Below are 21,132 nucleotides of genomic sequence, written 5' to 3' on the forward strand. Positions count from 1 at the left end.
CGCGGGATTCTGCTTTGCTGATCCTATAGAATCCCACTCGTTACATAAAACTATGCATTTCCTAACTGTTACATTAAAAGCAATTTTATCATACTTATTCCTTTAACTCAACTCAATTAAAGTTTATTCGCGAGTTTTCTTTTTGACCAACGCTTAAAGATTGAGCACTTTTATTTATCCCATTTTATTTGCAGTACACAAATGAAGTCTCGCAATGCCTAAACGACCCTCTGAACTTCACCATCCTTATAGAAATTCCAGCAGAAGCAACCGGAACTTACATTTCAAAATAAATTCTTCATGTAACTTCAGGTTGTTACGACGAAATTGAATATTCATGAATCTCCCACTGCTTGTTTGCGCACTGAATGAAATCCAGATAAGAGTTAACTTTAAACACTTTTTCTGTCTTCGATTCATGTATACATAATGCGGCAGAACTTTGCATAAAGACATAATGCGACCAGATGTGATGTGTGTTAAAGGTATCGTGTATGAGGTCGATAATGCAGATTTTGCTTTCGGACTCTGGAGAATCACCTGATGGACAAAAATGGATTTATCTATATGGCAATTACCAAGAAATTCAGATAATCTTTTCTCCGATTCGTCTGAGAAAAGGCAAAAGCCAGGCTTTCCATTTTGATTTACACCTTCCTCTTTAATGTCGGATTATGGCCGCCGTCTAGGAAATCCGTGCTGGGGAACAATGCCCTGCTAGGAAGTCTGGTTTTGTTCTGTGCCACTATGGAAATTGGCGAAAGTTGTTTTATGTATATACCTCACTTATACACAGCTCTCGGGGAATTTACTATTGTTGCCGTCCAACAAAACTCATTAATCTCACTCTTGTTCGGATGGTTACTGTTAAATGCATTTTTGAAATTGGTTATGAATTAGCCCATTCATAGAATTGATGCAGAAAACACTTCATGAATTATTACTTCAAGCTGGTTATACTCGAAAGCTATGTCCCTTAAGTTTTTGCCACCTTGATGACCATATGTGTCCCAGCCTTTCAGCAACAGCTTCTTTTCCAGAAATAAATCATCTTCGAAGGCTTAATAGACGAACAACAGGGCATAAAAAGACCCGAAAATAAAACAAGCCAGGTGTGACGTCAAGGGGCGTCTAAAGGGGGGTAACAGTAAAAGCAATGCGGGGGAGATGAAAAGGGCTGGCGCGGTGCCAACGCTGCATTAGGGCAGACTGTCTGTCTGTTGCTGCCCGCGTGCAGATATTTGGGGGCCCGATGGGCGCTCTCCATCGCCCTTTTTAATTGCGGAAATAGATCCCGTTTTGCCGTACTAAAAATTGACGACAGCAATTTAAGGGAGGTGTCGTTGAAGTAGGAAATGTGACTGCTGATGTCGAAGGGTAATATAGGGCGATTTATTTTTAACGCATTTTTAGGGTTGATTGGGCGTGATTAATAGGGGCTGCGGCAAAAGAGGAGAGCATTATTAGCAATGTTTTAGACAATAGAGTATAATAAAAGAATTTGGGGGCTCCTGCAATGCATCCGTGACCAGATTGTGTAATCAAGGCGGTGGAACGTCGCCCGGGAACGATGTATAAATTACGCAGGTATTATGACAATCCTGCGATGTACAATCTCAACAATATGCGTCATTTTGACGTTATTTACTGACAATGCCCTACTCTCCACATTCAAGAATCTGCTCCCTGATGCCAAATTTTCAATTCTACAAAGTAAAACGCTCCTCAGGAATGGCGTCAAAATAACGTGTCTTTCCTTGGCGACACTGTTTTGATTGACCATTGTGACATCATATCACGGACTGCATTCGACTGCACAGCGTACAGAATCAAGCCCCTGGATATCGTTTCAAATATACTCGATATGTGCTATGCCAAAGCGTCTCAACTAAGATGCAACATCGATTTATAACTCCGAAACAAATGATATTACTGTTTTTTAACTTTCAGTGTATTCTACTAAGAATATCTACTAGTTTTACAGTATATAAAATTTTTTGATAGTAAATATTATAGTTTTTCAAAAATAAACAAAATTAACAAATTTTAATTTTAGTCCTATTCAAAAACACTTTTTAGGATTATCCTATTTTAAGCATTATTTTCCTAATATTCTGAGTTTTTATACAAAATGCTTTTCTGTTTATGAAAGATAGTAATAATCCCTAATGATTTTTTAAAAGCTATAGTTTCTCTTAATTTTTCGAGTTTGTTAAACATGATTCAAACCTCAGCAGTGCAATACTGGTGATATTATTAAGTTCTGCATTAAACATTTTTTCCTATCTCTAATAGTAAAACCGATAGGTGTAATTTTAAGTAACCCTGTAAATTCTTGAGTTAAAAACTAATTTAGATTGCGTTGACCGGAGCTGAGAATGCATAGCTGGAACGCATTACAATATTCTGGATTTCCAAGCAGCGCCTTTACCAGATAATAGAGAAAATATTTCTTTAATTTAATTGCTTTTTGTTCTTAGTATAATTAATTTCCTGATAAAATGCACATGCACAAAAGGCATTTTGCACAGACCCATCCAATACAAAAAAAAACAATGTTTCCTCTACATTTATTTTCCTCTCTCAAGCTAAACCCGCGTGTGGAGGGTTTCTTACGCCTCGACATTCCGAGCTCATTTTTCAACTGCAATCTTGTAAAACCTATTAAAGCCTTAAGTCTCGAGCCCTTTATCCCCTTCGGAATAAAGGGCGGTTTCGTTCGTAAAAAGATAAAAAGGACGTTTTAAAAATTACGCCCTTGTTGTAATAGAAGCTAAAGTTGGGTATACAATAAGTGTTTTTAATTGTTTGCGTATCATTTGTATGAAAATGACGTCTAGGTCTCGTTAGGTCGCGCAATTGTTATTGTGCTTTGGCCTTAAAGGTTTAATGTATTCGGAACAGAAAAGGAAGAGTTGCACGTTTAAAATGGTAATTTAGAAATTGGAGGGATCTTAATTTATTCCGTAGTTAAATTGAGAAACTTCGTTTAAACATGCTTTCCATCAAGGAAGAATTTGAAAGATAGAGATAAAGTCATAAATCAGGTTACAGGTGAATACAGGGTGTCCCACTAAGATGTTCGCGGAGGATAACTCAATAACTATTAAGCTTAGAGAAAAAGTGTAAAGACAAAACAGACTTTATTTTTTCAACACTACAAACTAAAAATATTTTCGTTTATACAGGGTTCAGCATAAAGCTTGGGCAATATGAAACTTCTTTATTTCAAATGGAACACTATGTATATTTTTGCACTTTTAGATTCCAGGCATTAAACTGATCAAATAACTATTAGATTTCCCTACACCTAAACCTAACCGTTATTAAGATATTTTGATTTAAAAGAAAAAAATTGCCAAAACACCATTCCATTAAAATGTAAAATTCTTAGCTGTTATCAAAGCTTAGGATTTATGGCTTTATGAAACTTTGTCGACATGTTAACCAGACATAATAGATTAGGTTGACAGGAAAAGTTTTTATAAATATTATACATATAAAGTGCCCAAAAAAAATGTCGCATTTGAAGAACTTTGAAAGCAGAAAATTTTATACGATTATTTTAAATGAGACACCCTGTATATTTTTACATGTCTGGATCCTAAATTTAATTCTGAATCGATTTCTATTAGGGATCCCTATGCCTAAAATTAACGGTTTTGCCATAATTTGCATTTTTTTTTATTATTGGCTAATAATATTCCAAAATATCTTAGTTGCCTTGGAAAAATATGGCTCGTTCCCCGCGCTAACAAAAATTAAAGTTAAAAAAATAACAAAATTAATATATTAAGTATATTTTAACAAATGTTCTATATGTCCACCATTTTGTTGTGAGCAAATACGAATTCTTTTTAAAAATGAATCATGTACCATTTTTTAAAGTTTACACATCAATCGTCTGGATTATAGTTCTAATCCTATTTTTCATATCTTCTTTTGTTGTAGAAACAGTTTTATACACTTCTTCTTTTACATATCCCCATAAAAAGAAATCCAATTTAGTTAGGTCAGGCGCTCTAGCTGGCCAATTAATAGGTCCTCCCCTTCCTATCCATTTATTTTCAAAAATGGTATTTAAATATTCTCTTACTGAATGACTAAAGTGTGGCGGAGCCCCATCTAATTGCAGCCACATGAGTCTAATTGTTTCTAATGGTAGTTCTTCTAAAGACTCCTCAAAACCATTTTGCAAAAATCGTAAAAATGTATCTCCATTAATAGAATTTTCGAAGAAATAGGGACCTATTATTTTAGTTCCAAAAATCCCAGCCCATACGTTCAATGTCCACCGATGTTGATGATTCAGGGGTAAAAAAAATGTGGATTTTCATTATTATAATAATGAAAATTATATTTATTTACAAATCCATTGCTGTGAAAAGTTGCTTCGTCGGTAAACAAAACCGTATTAAAGAAGTTTGGATTACGCTGATTCTCTTCTATGGCCCAATTACAAAAATTTAATCGATTAACAAAATCATTATTATTAAGCTCTTGAAATAACTGAATATGGTATGAATGAAACTTAAATTTTTTTGCTATCCTATTTATGGTAGACTTGGAAATACCAGTTTCTAACTCCAGGCGTCGGCAAGAATTATGAGGGTTCTCAATTAAATTTTGAAGAACTAAAAATTCGTTTTCTTTATTTGAAACGTTTTTCTTCCTCTGGTTATTCTTCATGTAATTAACATTTCCCGTTCTCTCAAATCGTTCTTTGAGCTTCTTAAAAGTTGAAACATGAGGTAGTGATCGTTCGATGTTTGGAAATTTTTGCCGACATATCTTATTTGCTAATAAACAATTTCCGTCACTAGTTCCAAGCGCATAGACCATTTGTATTAATTCATTTTTAGAAAAATTCATTTTTTTAAATCAATAAATAATTACTAATCAACTTATTAAGCTAAAAAAAATCAACTAATTAACCAAAAGTTAAAGAAATGACAAATCAATATTTGTTTGCTTAAACTGAGATAGTCGTTTGTTAAATAATATAAAATGTCATTTATAGAAGCAGCCATATTTTTCCAAGGCAACTAAGATATTTCGGAATATTATTAGCCAATAATCAAAAAATCGCAAATTATGGCAAAACCGTTAATTTTAGGCATAGGGATCCCTAATAGAAATCGATTCAGAATTAAATTTAGGATCCAGATATGTAAAAATATACAGGGTGTCTCATTTAAAATAATCGACTTTTCTGCTTTCAAATTTTTCAAATGCGACATTTTTTTTTGGGCACCTTATTTGTATAATATTTATAAAAACTTTTCCTGTCAACCTAACCTATTATGTCTGGTTAACATGTCGACAAAGTTTCATAAAGCCATAAATCCTAAGCTTTGATAACAGCTAAGAATTTTACATTTTAATGGAATGGTGTTTTGGCAATTTTTTTCTTTTAAACCAAAATTTCTCAATAACGGTTAGGTTTAGGTGTAGGGAAATCTAATAGTTATTTGATCAGTTTAATGCCTGGAATCTAAAAGTGCAAAAATATATATAGTATTCCATTTGAAATAAAGAAGTTTCATATTGCACAAGCTTTATGCTGAACCCTGTATAAACGAAAATATTTTTAGTTTGTAGTGTTGAAAAAATAAAGTCTGTTTTGTCTTTACACTTTTTCTCTAAGCTTAATAGTTATTGAGTTATCCTCCGCGAACATCTTAGTGAGACACCCTGTACACAAGAACCTGTCCACACGACTGAGTCTCACACATTCGATCAATATTATTTTTAGGTCTTCTTTTTGTCAACTGAGACATCTGGAGTATGGCTTAACGTACACTTAACGATAATAAATTTTCAGTTAGGTTTATTTTTTAGAGTTTCCAGAGTAAATCTTACGATTCCAAATGTTTTCAGTTTTATTAGAATTTTTTTCATGTTTTAAGAAATTTTGAAATTCAGCTTAGAGAGCTCGGAAAGTGGATTCCAAAGTATCATAAATACTTAATTGATACATTCCTAAATTAAGTTTTCAGATTGGTTTTCTAGTATTTCCAAAACCAAGAGCGGCGATTCTGAATTATATACTTTTTCAAGTTTATTAGAAGTTTCTTTCTATACTTGTACTTTTATAGTATTTTTTATTTGTTCCTATTTGTTCACTGTCCTGTTTGTTCACTTTTCATGAAGTTCGGTTTAAAACGTGGATTCTGGGATATCTGAAATGGTTTAACATATACTTTCCGACAATAAACTTTCAGTTTGGTATTCTAATATTTTTAAAACAAATCCAAGCTATTCTAAATTGCCTAATTTTTTAATTTTATTAGAAATTTTCACTCACGTCTTCTCATCTAAAAGTATCTTTTCATGTTTTTATTTTTATAGTTTAAAAAAAATATTTTTCCTTCCTCTTAAAGCTCAGAAAGTAGATGCTAGAAGATCTGGAATGGCTATTCTTCCCTAAATTTGGTTTTTTAACGTATCCAGAACAAATGATTTTCAATTGTCAACCTTTCCAGATTTATTGAAAATTCCTTTTTATTTCTTTTAACATAAAAGAAAAATTCCTACTCTTGTCGGTCTTCCAGACAAATACCACTGAGCTCTCATATTTGCAGACTTTTTTAAATAAATTTATCGCTGCTTAACGAAATCCGAGGCAAACTTATTGTTCGTTAAACGACTACCTAAAAACCTCAACGAATTCCATAAAGTTGGGTAAAATTGAAATTTTCCACAAACTGCCCTCGGACACGAACATATATGCCCCGGTCATCTCTGATTTACGAGCGGACGGCTTTCTAGTGCTTTGGCAAAGTAGACAACAGGGAACATATTCCGATGATGAATCTCTCTTTACATGTTGAGGGGAGGAGGGGGGATCATCCAGCTTTCGCATTTAGCGTTAATAAACCACAAACGTTAGGAAAACGCAAACTTCAAAGGAGTGCGTTTAACGAGCGTCTTAAACTTTGATTGCTCCATAAATTATCGTATTATGAATAGTTTTAAAAACATTATTTTTACCTGGATATATTTTCAAACCTGCACGGTATGGTGGGAAATTTCCAGGATATTCTTAGGTCTCTAAAGTTAAAATATAATATCATCACTGAAATCTCGCTCTTAATAGTGTTAGATGTCACTATATTGGCTTAAGATAGTTCGGGCTTGAGGAAATGTTTACTTATATCGATCCAGATATGAGGAAGCTGCTCATTTAAAGTCCTTGGAGCACTGTAACCAATGGTGATAAGCCTAATATGGATCGTCCTGTTTAATGGATGCAAAGTCTGTTTGCTCTAGGTTAACTCTTTAAAGATAAATATGCTTTATTTAACGTTTTAGATGTATATTATGAAGTAATTAAATGGATATGAAAAATTAAACCCTTTGAAAATCCAACACCCTCATTAAACCCTGCTTTATTCAAATCCCCTTAATACCTTCGGTCAGGAAAGCTCCACATTATGAAATTTATATGCAGACACGTTAAATAAATAAATATAAGTATCTAACCAACTTTGGATCATTTTTTTTTGAATCTTTGAAGTCTAAAAAATGCATTATGGCAAATCTCAGAAGTTTAAAAGAGAAAAAAGTTAAAACCTTAAATGATTCAAAAACATGGATATAATGGTCTGTTTATATGATTCTACCCTACTTAGCCCTATATGAAATATCAGAAGAAACGATTAACTAGCTTTCCGGTTGCAAATTTTCAAATTGAACCTGTCAAAATTGGTTGGTCTTTGTATAGCAAAATGAGTTTCAAGATATTTTTGTTTTTTAAATAATGCACGAATATCTATGATACGTATATTGTGGTCAATTTATCAGGACAATCTAAATTAAAAAAACTCCAATCAGATATCATCCATTTGAATCCGTTAAATCACAGAAGATTATCACAAATGAAGACGTTTTCAATTATAAGAATTCAATACAAAATTATTAAAGAAAAACAAAATTTGGCAACACCTACGTTGATTCTGTCATAAATGTTCCTCGTGTGTGCATTATTAATATTATTCACGTTATTTGTTTTGCATACACTGCTATTAGTGTAAATAGAATTGATGTGTTCTTGTAGATTTCAACAGGATAGCGACGTTGGGGCTCACCCTAAAGGAGAAAGTTGAGTTGGGTTTGGGATTGGAAAAATTTGGATTCACATTCATCTGGGAACTCCCCTATGATACGTCATATGACTCAGCTCAGTCATTGAGAAGGGTCCAAGATGGATCTGGACAAAACTGATATCGAAACAGCGCCGAATCGAAGACAATTTAAGATCTCCAATTTGGTAGACGACACAGTAGACGATCATCTTTTGATATTTGGTGGATTTTTCATCATTCACTACATGAAATCCCGGACAAGAATTTAAATAATGAAAAATGCACTCGTATAAACAGCTATAGATTTAATTTCTCCCAGAAAATTCGAGGGAGAGTTTTGAACGCTTCGAACGTTAAGTCTGATGTGTTCAAAAATAGTGAAACTTCTCTTAAGTTGCAATAATTTCTAGTATTTCCGCGAACTTCTATTTGTAATCCTGGAAAACCGCATAAAAACTTGGCAACTAGACGCGTGCGAGTTTTAAGCCACTTTCGCGACACTGATTAAATGAGCAAGTGATTTTCTATGCTTTCTTTTAAATGTAGGAACACTGATATATTATCACTTATTTTGCAATAGAAAAAATAGCAAACAAAATTAAAATCTAGTAACACCTCCTTTTACTCATCAAATGACATCTACGCTAGCGATTTGTCATGTGTCTTCAAAACAAAAAAACAGTGCTAAAGAAATGTATAATTAATTTTGCGCTTCCGACTTGGCACAATCTGACAATTTGGATAATTTATAATCAAGAATAGATTTGAGAACAAACTGCACAATAACATTAGACAAGGATAAAAGAGGAAAAAGAACATAACATCTTACAGAAAAATCTAGAAAATCTAGCACACTTTCTGAATTTCTCGATCTCCAAAACCCGATATTCGATTTAGGTTGCTTATCCCATTAGACTTACTACCACTAAACCCGATAAGAGTGCTGCGTCAATGAAACATTCTTCTGCTGATTTCAAATAAGATAATACTGTGGCATTCCCAAAGCTAATACATACAACTAAATCAGGCACTAAAATCAGCCATTTCGATCTATTCCGGCTCGTTGCTTAATAACTGAGCGCTATGCAAAAACAGACCTTAATGGTGCAGTAGCTGTGAATGTAGTACGTGCCGCCTTTGTGCACCCGGGACTACGCAAATTGCCCCCCTAACACCCGACACCGAAAGTCGATATCGGAGTTCCTCAAATAGCTTCCATGTCGTCGATTGGGAATTTTTTCCTGAAACGGCGAAAAATTTCCGGCTACGCCATTGACCTAATAAGTCCTAAATCCTGGAATAGGCAAGGCAATCAAATCCGTCATCTGGCGAGGCCCAACACCTGAACCTCGTTCCGTTCTCCAAGTTTTCTTAATTTAAAACCAATTCGAAAAACTCCCGGCCCACTTAAAAAGATATAACTGCCTACAGCGATGACACAATTTCTCATTCTTGGCGATACCCATATGGAATAAATTTTGAAAATATTTTTACTACGATTTGGTATCATACTTCAAATGAATATATATCATATAAGCATATCGGCAAAGACCAAAGCCTTTACTTAACAATAAATAAAAACTATAGATAAAACAAATAATCAAGAATTTCCCTTAGTTCAGGAAATGGCAACATCACGTCAGTCTTTTTTTAATAGTTCCGTGCGTTCAAATTAGTGATGAATAGATGACGTGGTGTCTTTTCAGCATAAGAACAGGGTTGCCACACTTTCCGATTTTTCATTAGGTTTTGTTGAAAACGAGTTTTTTTTGCTTACACAATTCGTAATGACTGTACCTAGTTCTGCATAAAATAATATATACATATGTATATACCAAAAAATCACTCATATCTTTTATCATATTCATTCGTTTCTTGAACATATCGCATAGTTGCTTTTTTTTGCATTTCCATACATTTTTATATATATGAAATTTCAGGATATTTCTTTAATTTACAGATGATATTTCCGCCAACGAACCTCTCATTTTTAACCTTTGCCAATTGCTTCACCTCTCATTGTTGTTTTCAGATTTCGTATGATTTAGCAAATAACAGGAATGCTGGCATTTTTGTCGAAAAATCTTTTGTTATATGAATTTTGCTACTTACTGGCTAAGGGCTCTATCGGTACTCCCAGGTCCAGAATCGTGATGTCGCCGCTCTTTGTGCATAATCCCCATTAGTTTGAGCCACGCGTTGTTTTTCCCCCCGTGGCTCCCCATCCCACTCTGCCACATCGTCATGGTTGCAGCTCATTACCCCGCACTCCCCTACGTCGCAAAAAATAGGCCCGAAATAGCTCGGGTTTCCACTAAATTCGTTTTGGTACCATAGACGAGTTTTTCCGCATTTGTGCCCTGAAAATTCATATTTCTATTTGAAAATCTGATAAGCGTTAAAAAGTAATGTTGGCCGAGTGAAGGAATGTAAAGTGAAATTTATGGCTAGAATGTGGTGTGTTGGCAAAAAAGCTAATAGTAAATTTTCTTGTTTGTCACTATTGACGGCAACTTGTGTAAAGTTGTTCTTGACTCACCTTTCGTTTAAATTTACGTAAATTACGTAAAATTTTGAAGATCCAATCGTCGCTAGCACTACTTTTTCTAAATTGGAAGAATTCCGGAATTATTGTACACTTTTCCAAGGAGCGATATAAATACACACTATACCGGGCCGTTTTATTCCGATTTAATTAACCCTAAAGAGAGGAGGAATCGATTTTCCTCACACGTTTATAATACATATAATACTACTTTTAAATGCAAAACGTTTGCAGATTGATTATTAACTTGAGCAAAAATGTGCTAACGCGAATTTCATGTTATTTATTTATTGCGAATATTGGCCTTTAAAACTATAAAAAAAGAGCGATGTTTTTACTCCGGAAATTGGGTAAAATTCTCACTATTTCTCAGCCTTATTCTCAACTGTCAATTTAGTTTCTTCTTTTTTTTGACTGTTTTTTAAACGGTTTTGGCATTATTGACGTCTCCTTTACGCACTCTACGGTTCAAATCTCGTCAAATCACCAGCCAAATAAACAAGGTTGTATCACAAGAAAGCTGAGAAACTTAATGAAATTAAAAATAAACAAAAAGGATAAATCCTCGTAATATGGCAATAAATAATTAAGACAAACAATTGTCTCCCTCAAAAAAAGAGTTCACTTTCTTGTGATACCACAACCCTGTTGGCAGAATGCTTCTTTCCTACCGAATAAATCTCGTTCCATCTCTATCGCACTCACGAGCCGTCCCGTAAGCGACCTCTCGCTCGTTCATATCGCAGTTGCGTTTCCGCCAACAGGTGTCCAGGGACGTTGGCGTCGCGGCGCGGCTTGCGGCGGACGTCGTGTCGGCGATGCGACTGGACTCGAGCGTCGGGACACTGCCACCGGTGGCGGCAAGGCGTCTGCGTCGACCAATGCGGCGTCGGGGCCAAAGGGCAGTGTTGACAAGTCGAAATTTTCCCTCTGGACTTTTTAAGTAAAATTGTACTTGCCAATTGAAAAGTAAATAAGAAAAGAAAAGTATATCTAATAAAACTGTACCCATTTAACAATTTTCTATAATATTAAATGCAATAAATTTCAGGTTATAAAGGAGGCAGAATTTCAATTAAAACTCCTCGTAAATTTAGGACTTACGTCAAGACACCCGCATCACCTTACTGGTGAACTTTATGAAATGATAAAGCATCCCCGCGTAATTTCAGCCTTGGTTGAGGAACATAAACCTTATGGCTCTGTCTAATTTTATCGTCCAAAAACACACGATTAATGAAAAGTTAGAATGGGACTGGTTTTGAGTCGTCGCAGTTTCAAAACTGGCTATAGTTTTTGATATGCTTTGTCGTAAATAAAATAAAAGGATTAGATCTTGACGCAGTCCCATGGACGAACGGGGGGTTCCCAACCCTCGTTTCCCCAAACAATAATTTAGAAGATGCGGCAGCGCTTCTGCATTGTTTTCGTTGCCTGGAAGTCTGGCTCCGGCATTGCGATCCAGAATTGCACGCAACCATGTCGTCCTGTCTCTCACTTTTTACTGAGACTATGAATCGTATGTGAATTATTCAAATAATAATTTTAGTCTCCGAACTCGTTAATTTTCTTGTTCCTTAGTTTCTAAAATTTGAGTTATCTATTGATCCAATAATATTTAAGTATAAAAATTCAGGAGCGTTCAGAAACTGAAAGGGATAGAACGTGGATATAATTCAATTTATGATTTCACAGACTTTTTTCTATGTTGTAATTTTGTTAAATTGTGGAAATTTCCAAATTTAAATAAGTTACTAAATAAGTAATTACCTCTAGGGAATTCATAAATACCCAGAAAAATAGATAAATAATTTAAAAATCCCAAAAGTCCCCTCAAATTTCCAAAGATGTGTCTATCCTAACAAAGATACATCTAAAAATGTTAAATTTTTTTAGGGAGTTTAAAAAGTTACTGATCAATTTTAAGAATGTCAAGATTAAGCTAGGGATGACCTCGAAGTTATCGAAATTCTAGAAAGTTTGCTATTTTTTGGTAATAATCTGAATAGCCAAATTATTCAAATTTAATATTCCATTTTTTGAATAATGAAAAATGTATTAAATTGAAATTGATGAAAAGAATTGAAAAAAATTGATATTTTAAATTCGCTTAACAACGTATGTGTTCAAAGCATGATAGAAGAGTAACAGATATCCGGCGGTTGCGATACCATTAAATTAGACCGATCTGACCTAAGGACTTTAAAATCGATAAAGTCGCTGATATTTCCGAGATTTAAAGTGCCTCTGTTCTAAAATTTATGTAGACGATTAATCTATTATTTTTTTATTGTAATTACTCCACGAGTTTCCGAGATTGCAGCTCAAAGTCTGTATGAAAAAATATTACGAAACGAGAACATTTTGAAACATTTTTAATGCTTTTTCTTTTGCATTTGGCCTAATTGATTGACACAGATTGCCTATTGATCTTGGGTTGAATTACACAACTTCTACTCTCGGTTCTACTGGATTTATAAAATTAGTTTTAAAAGTGTTTATGTATTTAAGTATATGTATGTACGTACTCGAGTGTTCTTAACTATCGGGTCCTAAAGTTTACTAACCATATCAGGCTTTTTTTTAAATATTTCTAGAATTAACTAGATTACTATGTCAACTCTGGGTTTTTGGTTTACTACAGATTCAAAATACTTTAGAGCTGGCTAACCTGAGATAAGTTTCTACGAGAGTGAGATATAGTTTGAAAGCAATCATACCGATGGTGAAGTGCACTCTTTGTTGAGTATTTTATAGATTAATACTTAATAAACTTAACTTAGTACTTAATATCGTATGTTTGCGCTACATCATCAATATTATAGTTTGAAACAAAGGTTCTCAACATAATTGAAAGATTGATTGATTTACCTGGTAAGAAATATAAACCTTGATGTTATAGAAGACATCATAGTTTTTCTAGGATAGTATAGACGAGTTTTATCTTATATTTACAAACGCACAATAGTCTAAGATATATATTAAACAGATACACAAAAAAGAACCCACATCTCAAACACTAAAGGGTTTAGTGGGTCCTATCAAAGAATGTCTTTGATGCTCGAATAATCAAGATTGATCCTCATTTCCAGGCACAGCAATTAATATTTCAATTATTTATGGCATGTTAGTTCTATGATAATATGGCTAGATGTTCAAAGGTGGAATCTATATATCTATCTCCATTTGTTACTTGTATTTATCCATATGAATTTGTCTATTATCACAGAGGGTCATGAGGACTAGAACTATATAGATTTAAATATTTTGACAAGACGAGAAGAGGAAAGTGAAAAAAAGTCAGAAGATATAAAAAAATTGCACAGAAAATCGTGATAAAACTCGAAGAAACGCGCAATGAGTATGAAATGTAGAGTTTTATTTTTATTATAGTGACTACAGTTAGTCCATAGAACAAGATAGGCGCGGCTGAGATTTTAATATTAATCGCCGAAGAAACAGTGATTGACAATGATGTTACACATTACATTTCATAGTCAATAGGTATTCCCATTTTCTTGCCAAAGTTGTATGTGTCTACTTTTTTATCATAATTCAAGGGTTTTTCTGATTTAATGACATGTGCGAAACATAAACTATTCTACATTGAACGAGTAATTCAAGTTTCAAGAATTGAGCGGCTAGTGGACCAAAAAACTTTAGGTTAAAAAAGGGAGGACTAACCCCAGAAAATTAACAAAGATTATTAAAACCTTATTGTGCATATTTTAAATACTAGTGTGTATATATAATAAAACTTCAATTTAAAATATCAATTAAAAAACTGCTTCAGTTCTGAAACAGAATTTGAAATAAATTTGCAACTCTAAGTTCTGTATCTGAATAACGAAGCGCTTGCGACAGCATGTTTAAATGAAGAATCAGCTTAATTTAACCTAAGAAGTTACTGAAGAAAATATTTGCACTCCATTTTCAGCCACAGTATCAAAATGAGTAGGTAGATAGACAAATTAGTGTTTTGCAAATTTGAGTTGGTTCTATGAAACCACAGATACATAAGTTCTATCTAAAACTCATTATACAATGTTCTTCAATGTTTTTGACAAATTCCTATGATCAATAATTTATAAAAGAAATTGGATAATCTAAAACGAACTTTAAACCCAATTTTATTTAAAAATAATGTTGCTCTTTACAACAAAATTTATTTAGTTTAGATAGTTAAAATTCTTCAACAAAATCACAGAAGTTTGAATAGCCCAAAACTTAAATTTCAAAGAGAAACTTGTCTGAAAATGCAAATGGCAAATGAAAACAATTCCTACAGAGTTGCACAATCGAAGCAGGCCTGCTTAATTTCCATGACTTCGACCTGCAACACGCAATTAATATTAGACAAAAACACCGAAATCGCATGTTTTGCATTAAAATTTTCCAGTTCCATGATGCAGATAATTAATTGCTACACTTTCGAATGTCGGAGTGTGCATTTGCGTAGCTTTAGGCCTTCGGTATCGTGATTTACAAGTTATACCAATAAATTGAGACCGAAGTTAAATCAATACACCCCGGTATTGTACTGCAATACAAAGGGATATTGTTGTATTTGAAAACTATTAAAATATTAAATTTGCCGCGGAGGCTATGGTGCCATCTACAAGCGGATGAAAGATGTCGTTACAGAAAACTGTTACGATTAATCGCGAGAGAGGTAATGCTAAAAACAGATGTGTTCTCTTCGTTATGCGTTGTTATGATTGGTGGTTGATGGCCGACTGACGTGTGACTATAGATTGGCACTGGATTGTACTGTCAATTGAGTTCTGTCTTCCTTGAAGGATATGATCTTGGTTTAGACTATTTTAATATTTCTTTAGTTAGTTTCTCAAAATTAAATCGTTTTAAATTACAATTTTACATAAAAAAACCTTTAACATAAAAGTATTACGTATATTTACGGGATATAAAGTGTTGTGTAATCGCTTAAGAAAAGTGAAAAACTATGGAAGTAATGGAAGTTGAAACAGGTTAATACACAAGAGAATTTTTAATATTTAATAATGAAATTGACCATTTAACTATATAGAAAACATTTTTATATTGTCCCTTATCTAGAATTTATATTAATAGCCCTTAAGTTTGAGTAAGAATACGATAACAATTTAGAGGCTTATGATCCTTCAATTTGAGATGGCAGCCACCCAAAATGCCTCGACAAATCTATTTACAAATCCTGTTTAAAATAAAATGAATTTCAATATCTGCCCTCATAACAAAATAGCCAAATCACCACTGAGTGGCATCTTTGGATACACTCATATGTTTATATTGAATTCAAACCCAACTTCTGTCATCACTTATTTATAACCCCATCATTAAATATTTTTGGAATTTCAGAAGGATTGGACTTAAATGAGTCCAAATCACCATCACACTCCAAATCTTCCCCATCAGAGCAAATGTATTTAGTTACAGCCCTTCGTCAACGTCACTCCAGAAGTAGATCTAACAGCAATGCTAGCCATCGTTCACGATCGAGAAGCCAATCAGCCCACAGCCCAGCCAGCAATAGATCTAGATCAAGAAGTGCTTCTGCCACTAGTGTAGCAAGCAAACACAGCCACAAATCAAGGTCTAGATCTCGCAGTAGGTCAGCTGAGAGCATAGCAAGTGAGAAAAACAAAAACTCTAGATCTGGAAGTGTTGCCAGCAAAAAAAACAGTCATAGTAAGACGTCCAGATCAAGATCTCATAGTGGATCAGCTTGTAACTCTAGATCACGAAGTGGATCGGCAAGAAGCAGTGCTAGTAATCGCAGTAAAAAATCAAGATCAAGATCTAGGAGTCATTCTAAAAGCCCTCATAGTAGGAAATCAAAATCACCGAAAAGCCCCAGATCTCGATCACACAGTGATTCTGCAAAAAGCAATAGAAAGTCGAGATCTCGCAGTATATCAAACAAAAGTAGATCATGCTCTAGAAGTGGTTCCCCTAAAAGTGTCACCAGTAGAAAATCAAGGTCCAAAAGCAAATCAAAAACTAGATCACGCTCTAGAAGCAGATCAGCAAAAAGTACTGCCAGCAGGAAGTCTAGGTCCCGCTCCAGAAGTGGTTCTCCTAAAAGTGTGACTAGTAGGAAATCAAGATCCAGAAGCAAATCAAAAAGTAGATCACGTTCAAGGAGTGCATCAGCAAAAAGTGTTGGCAGCAGAAAGTCTAGATCACGGTCCAGAAGTGAATCTCCCAAAAGTGTCGCCAGTAGGGCATCAAGATCTAGAAGTAAATCGAAAAGTAGATCGCACTCAAGAAGTGTTTCAAGCAGGAGATCACGATCCAGAAGTCGTTCCCGCAGTGTGTCAGCAGCCAGCCGAAAATCAGGTTCTAGAAGTCGGTCACGAAGTGGGTCGGAAAGCCGTAAATCGAGATCAAGATCTCGTAGTGGATCACCTAGAAGCGCATCACACTCTAGAAGCAGGTCTGGCTCAGTAAAATCACGGTCCAGATCTCGATCTGGTTCGGTTAGATCCAGATCATTCTCTGGATCCAGAAAATCCCGGTAAATTTTGTATAATTTTTGAAAAAAATTGAATAATTATTCACTCATATTTGAATGTAGATCTCGATCTAGGTCAGGATCAAAGTCTGACAATAAAGACACAGCCTCTCGAAAAAGACTTTTGGATTCAGATTCTGACCCAGACGAGTCAGGACCTAAATCTAAGGTTCAAAAAATTGAGGATAGTGACAATGAGGAGGAGCAGGCAGGGCCTTCTGGGCAACAAGTTTCAGAGGAGCAGCAAGCTGAAGCCCCAGCAGCTCCTGCTGAGGATGATTATGATTCAGATGAAGGCATTACTCCCAATGCGTAAGTAGTAGAAGATAATTAAATAATATTTTAATTATTATGTATTTTTAATTAATATGAAAATATAGGCAAAGCAGCGAAGGTATGTCTGATTTCGATCTTATGCTTCAAAGAAAGAAAGAAGAGCAAAACAAGAGAAGGAAACGAAAGGACATAGATATAATAAATGACAATGACGATATCATAGCACAGCTACTTGCAGACATGAAATATGCTGCAGAAGTATAATGAAAATATCTATATAAAAACGCCTTAAATAATCCATATATTTTATTTAGGATGACCGTAGATTGAACCAGGAACATAAACCTGCGACCAAAAAGATTGCAATGTTGGGCAAAGTAATGTCTCAACTGAAAAAACATGATTTACAATTGGCCTTTATTGAGCACAATGTTTTGAACGTGCTTACTGATTGGTTGGCCCCCATGCCAGACAGATCTATGCCTTCCCTACAAGTTAGGGAGAGCATCTTAAAATTGCTCTCAGATGTAAGTTTATTTTCTTGTTATTTTAGCAATTTCTAAAATATTTTATTGGATTGCCTCAGTTCCCACCAGTGGATCAGCAAACTCTGAAACACTCTGGTATTGGCAAGGCTGTAATGTATCTTTACAAGCACCCTAAAGAAACCAAGGAAAACAAAGAGAAAGCTGGAAGACTTATCAGCGAGTGGGCTAGGCCCATCTTCAACTTGTCTACAGACTTCAAAGGTGAAGAGGTTTTTGAAGTTTTACTACAATTGTTTTTATAATAAATTATCTTTAGCTTTAAGTAAAGAAGAACGTCTTCAGCGGGATATCGAACAAATGGGCACTAAGAGACGTAGAAGTGAAGAACAAACAGAAAAGGAACAAAGGGAACTAACTAAAGCCTTGAAGGCCGATGGAAAGTAAGTTATTCCCACATTAAATTGTTGTGTACTTGTTTAATAACCTCTCTTTTTAATTAAGACCTTTGAGACCTGGCGATAAAGGTTGGGTTGCTCGTGCTAGAGTGCCAGTTCCCTCAAGCAAAGATTACCTAGTAAGGCCAAAATGGACCTCTGAGGTGGATATTAGCAGGGTAAGTCCGGCTATTTTCATTTATAATGAACCGTTTTATTCATGTTTCTTTATGCAGCAAACAAAAAAAGGATTGAACCGATTTGAGAAGCACTACAAAAACTTCCTGGATGGCAAGAGACTGAAGCAAAATAGGAGGGCTGTGGAAATATCTATCGAGGGCAGGAATATGGCTCTATAAAAGGCGTTAACTGTTCTGTTTTTAAACAGTGTTTGCAGATAAATTAAGATTGCTGTTTATAGCTTTTGCAATACTTCAATTTGCTGTATGTATATGTTAGAATTTAAAAATTCCAATATATAAGGTGACTCTTTAAAAATACCTTTGGTACATTATATAATAATTGTGTTCAAAATCTAGAAAATTTTCAGTGAAACACCCTGTGTAAAACTTAAGGTTACACATTTCTTTACATTTATTGATAATTATAAAAATATAATATCTATTCATATAGTAAAATAAATTTCAATTCAAATATTTCTTAGGTTTTTTTATTCGTGATGACACGATCAAAAGTAGGTATCCCAAGATTGATATATTTAAATATTACCAACTTATAGAAAACAAAAAAGGTTAAAATGTAACATGATGTTGACCTAAAAATACCTTGATGTGCTTTACTCTCATTTGCGTCTTCAGCCATCATAGAGAAGTCATCTATTGCCTATACAATCTATATTTATGTTATTGGTCTACAAATAAAGTGGCAATCGGTAAGTTTAGAGTAGAAAAAACCCTCTAAAAAGGAAGATAGTTATTTTTTGATACCATGCTGACTTAAAATTTAGTAACCGTTTGAATGGAACAAAGCATTACTACTTATAGCTGATAATCTGCAATGTCTGAGTAAAATTAATAAAACTCATAAAAATAGTGGCGTATCAAAAGTCCGTCTCATATTTGATGGTATTAAAAACGCATATTTTCGACATTAGGAGAGTTCCTATTGTTTCTAGTTTCGTCAAATATTTCGCTATTGTCATTGCTACATAACAGTGGCGCCTGCCGAGCTCTGGAAAGAACAGAGAAAAACCGCTATTGTTCCCGAAAAATTTGAACTTCAAATGGAGAAATAGACGACTATCCCAGTACTTATCGTAGCGGAAGAGGATATTATTAATATATATCATTTAACTAGACATCAAGATCCTTATTGCAGCTTAGTGGCGCCAAAAATGCTGATGTCCTGCAACGAATACGGCTTCACCGTGACACTGGCCTGCTTGTTTCGCATGGGCGCCTCTTGACTGCAACTACCAGGAAATCAGGGAAAAAATAAGTGAAAATTCTTTGACTATAAGGAAACACAAGGATAAAGGGAAGGCGGAGTAGGTGAATCTCAAAGCTACGGATTATTGTACCTGCGGAGAGGTTCTGGTTTCTGTAGGACAACAATTCCAGCGGCAGGTATATTTGTGATGCTGAGTGTCGAGACAACTCGTAATTTGTTGGTCTAGTCTAATCGGCAATAATAAGCAGCTATTCAATTTGGAGCCTTCGCAATAAAAAACGATTAAGTCCAATTATTAGCGGACATAAATATTGTTTAGCGATACATTTTACTAAGAATTCTAGTACTACTGCACCCATTCATTAACCTACATTTTACTTTGTATTTTGATGTGATGAATTTTATAGGCTTTTTCAACGGGTTCAAAAACTACCCTTACTACCCCGTTCTCTATCAAAATGAGAAAAAACGCCCCTGCAAATGATAGCAACAACAATATGGCTGTCAATTTTCCAGTATACACAACTTTCGATAGTATTCAGATCACCGAGTTTTCTGATCCCAATAATAAAACTTTTATTCTGAAGTCTGTTATCTGAGAGTAATGTTTAAAAGAAATAATTTAAATTATTTCATCCAAGAATTGGAAAGAAGAACGAAAGCGTAACAAAAAAAACAACTTGGAATTGTAAGTACAGGCGCCCGAAAGACCTCCTTTGCCCAAGCCCATACCAAAAAAAAAAAAAAATGGTTGGCAATTAATGACCCATTAACTTACTTTTTCATGGTAGAAATAGCCGATTATAGAAAGCTCTATAGATAAAGGAAGAACAATTGTTATTTGCATATCTACGATAACATGACGGCGGTAATTAAAGCAACGCAACAAAAATGTCTGAATAACAAAGGAAGTTTCTTATAATATAATAGTTGTTGATGTTAATGTGAATAGGATAAAAGGTTTTCTGCGGGTTAAATATCCGGAAGGTCAGAGAGTCGCGAATCCGGGACATAAATGAATTAGTTTAAATGGGTTTTCAATACTTTTTGAGATTATTTAGTAAGTCTAAATTGGCTTTTCAGCGAATTCCAAAAAAAATATATTTTTCATTTTAGATGAAAACTCAAAGTGTTCTTCCAGATGCCGGAAGGGATAATGCCGGAGTAAAGCAAAGAACAAAGGCAGCAAAGGTGGGAATGCAGGCAAAGACAAAGGGAAACATAAATTTGTTTTATAAAACATCATTTAAAATCAATTATTTTTCAATAATCAATATTAAAGTAAAATAAATCAATTTGCTTTTATAATTTTTTTGTGTTTTCCAATTAATCACATTTATAGGTTTTAATATTTTTTATTACGTCCTCTCAGAAAACT

General features: G+C 34.3%; 2 protein-coding genes across 4 annotated transcripts in view; one reads left to right on the forward strand and one right to left on the reverse strand.

Moving 5' to 3' along the window:
* shaker (Potassium voltage-gated channel protein Shaker) overlaps positions 1–11,566 on the reverse strand; it is a 69,697-nt gene extending 58,131 nt beyond the window's left edge. Inside the window, exons 1-3 of one of the 3 annotated variants that reach the window (XM_066398290.1) lie at positions 11,304–11,566; positions 10,627–11,093; positions 10,200–10,447 (exon numbers count right to left, since the gene is read on the reverse strand). In XM_066398290.1, the coding sequence (XP_066254387.1) occupies positions 10,200–10,333 (134 nt within the window). In that variant the 5' untranslated portion in view covers positions 10,334–10,447; positions 10,627–11,093; positions 11,304–11,566. Of the gene's footprint in view, positions 1–10,199; positions 10,448–10,626 lie in introns of all 3 variants that reach the window. The other 2 variants (XM_066398291.1, XM_066398288.1) reach the window with 2 other exon arrangements.
* A 3,895-nt stretch (positions 11,567–15,461) lies between these two features.
* LOC136414327 (IWS1-like protein) lies at positions 15,462–18,922 on the forward strand. Its single transcript, XM_066398269.1, has 9 exons — positions 15,462–15,620; positions 15,991–17,149; positions 17,210–17,458; positions 17,527–17,680; positions 17,737–17,949; positions 18,009–18,171; positions 18,227–18,350; positions 18,412–18,523; positions 18,581–18,922. Exons 1-9 carry the CDS (start codon positions 15,596–15,598, stop codon positions 18,701–18,703), a joined length of 2,322 nt encoding a protein of 773 aa, XP_066254366.1. The 5' UTR covers positions 15,462–15,595; the 3' UTR covers positions 18,704–18,922.
* The last annotated feature ends 2,210 nt before the right edge of the window (positions 18,923–21,132 follow it).

This window comes from Euwallacea similis, chromosome 17 (assembly GCF_039881205.1).
Source record: "Euwallacea similis isolate ESF13 chromosome 17, ESF131.1, whole genome shotgun sequence".
Lineage (NCBI taxonomy): Eukaryota > Metazoa > Arthropoda > Insecta > Coleoptera > Curculionidae > Euwallacea > Euwallacea similis.

Excerpts from the sequence above, each read along its gene's own strand:
- LOC136414327 (XM_066398269.1), top strand. The coding sequence starts at position 15,596 with ATGGAAGTAATGGAAGTTGAAACAG. Across the intron at positions 17,681-17,736 it reads ACATGAAATATGCTGCAGAA|GATGACCGTAGATTGAACCA; the intron begins GTATAATGAAAA and ends TATTTTATTTAG. Across the intron at positions 18,351-18,411 it reads GCCTTGAAGGCCGATGGAAA|ACCTTTGAGACCTGGCGATA; the intron begins GTAAGTTATTCC and ends TTTTTAATTAAG.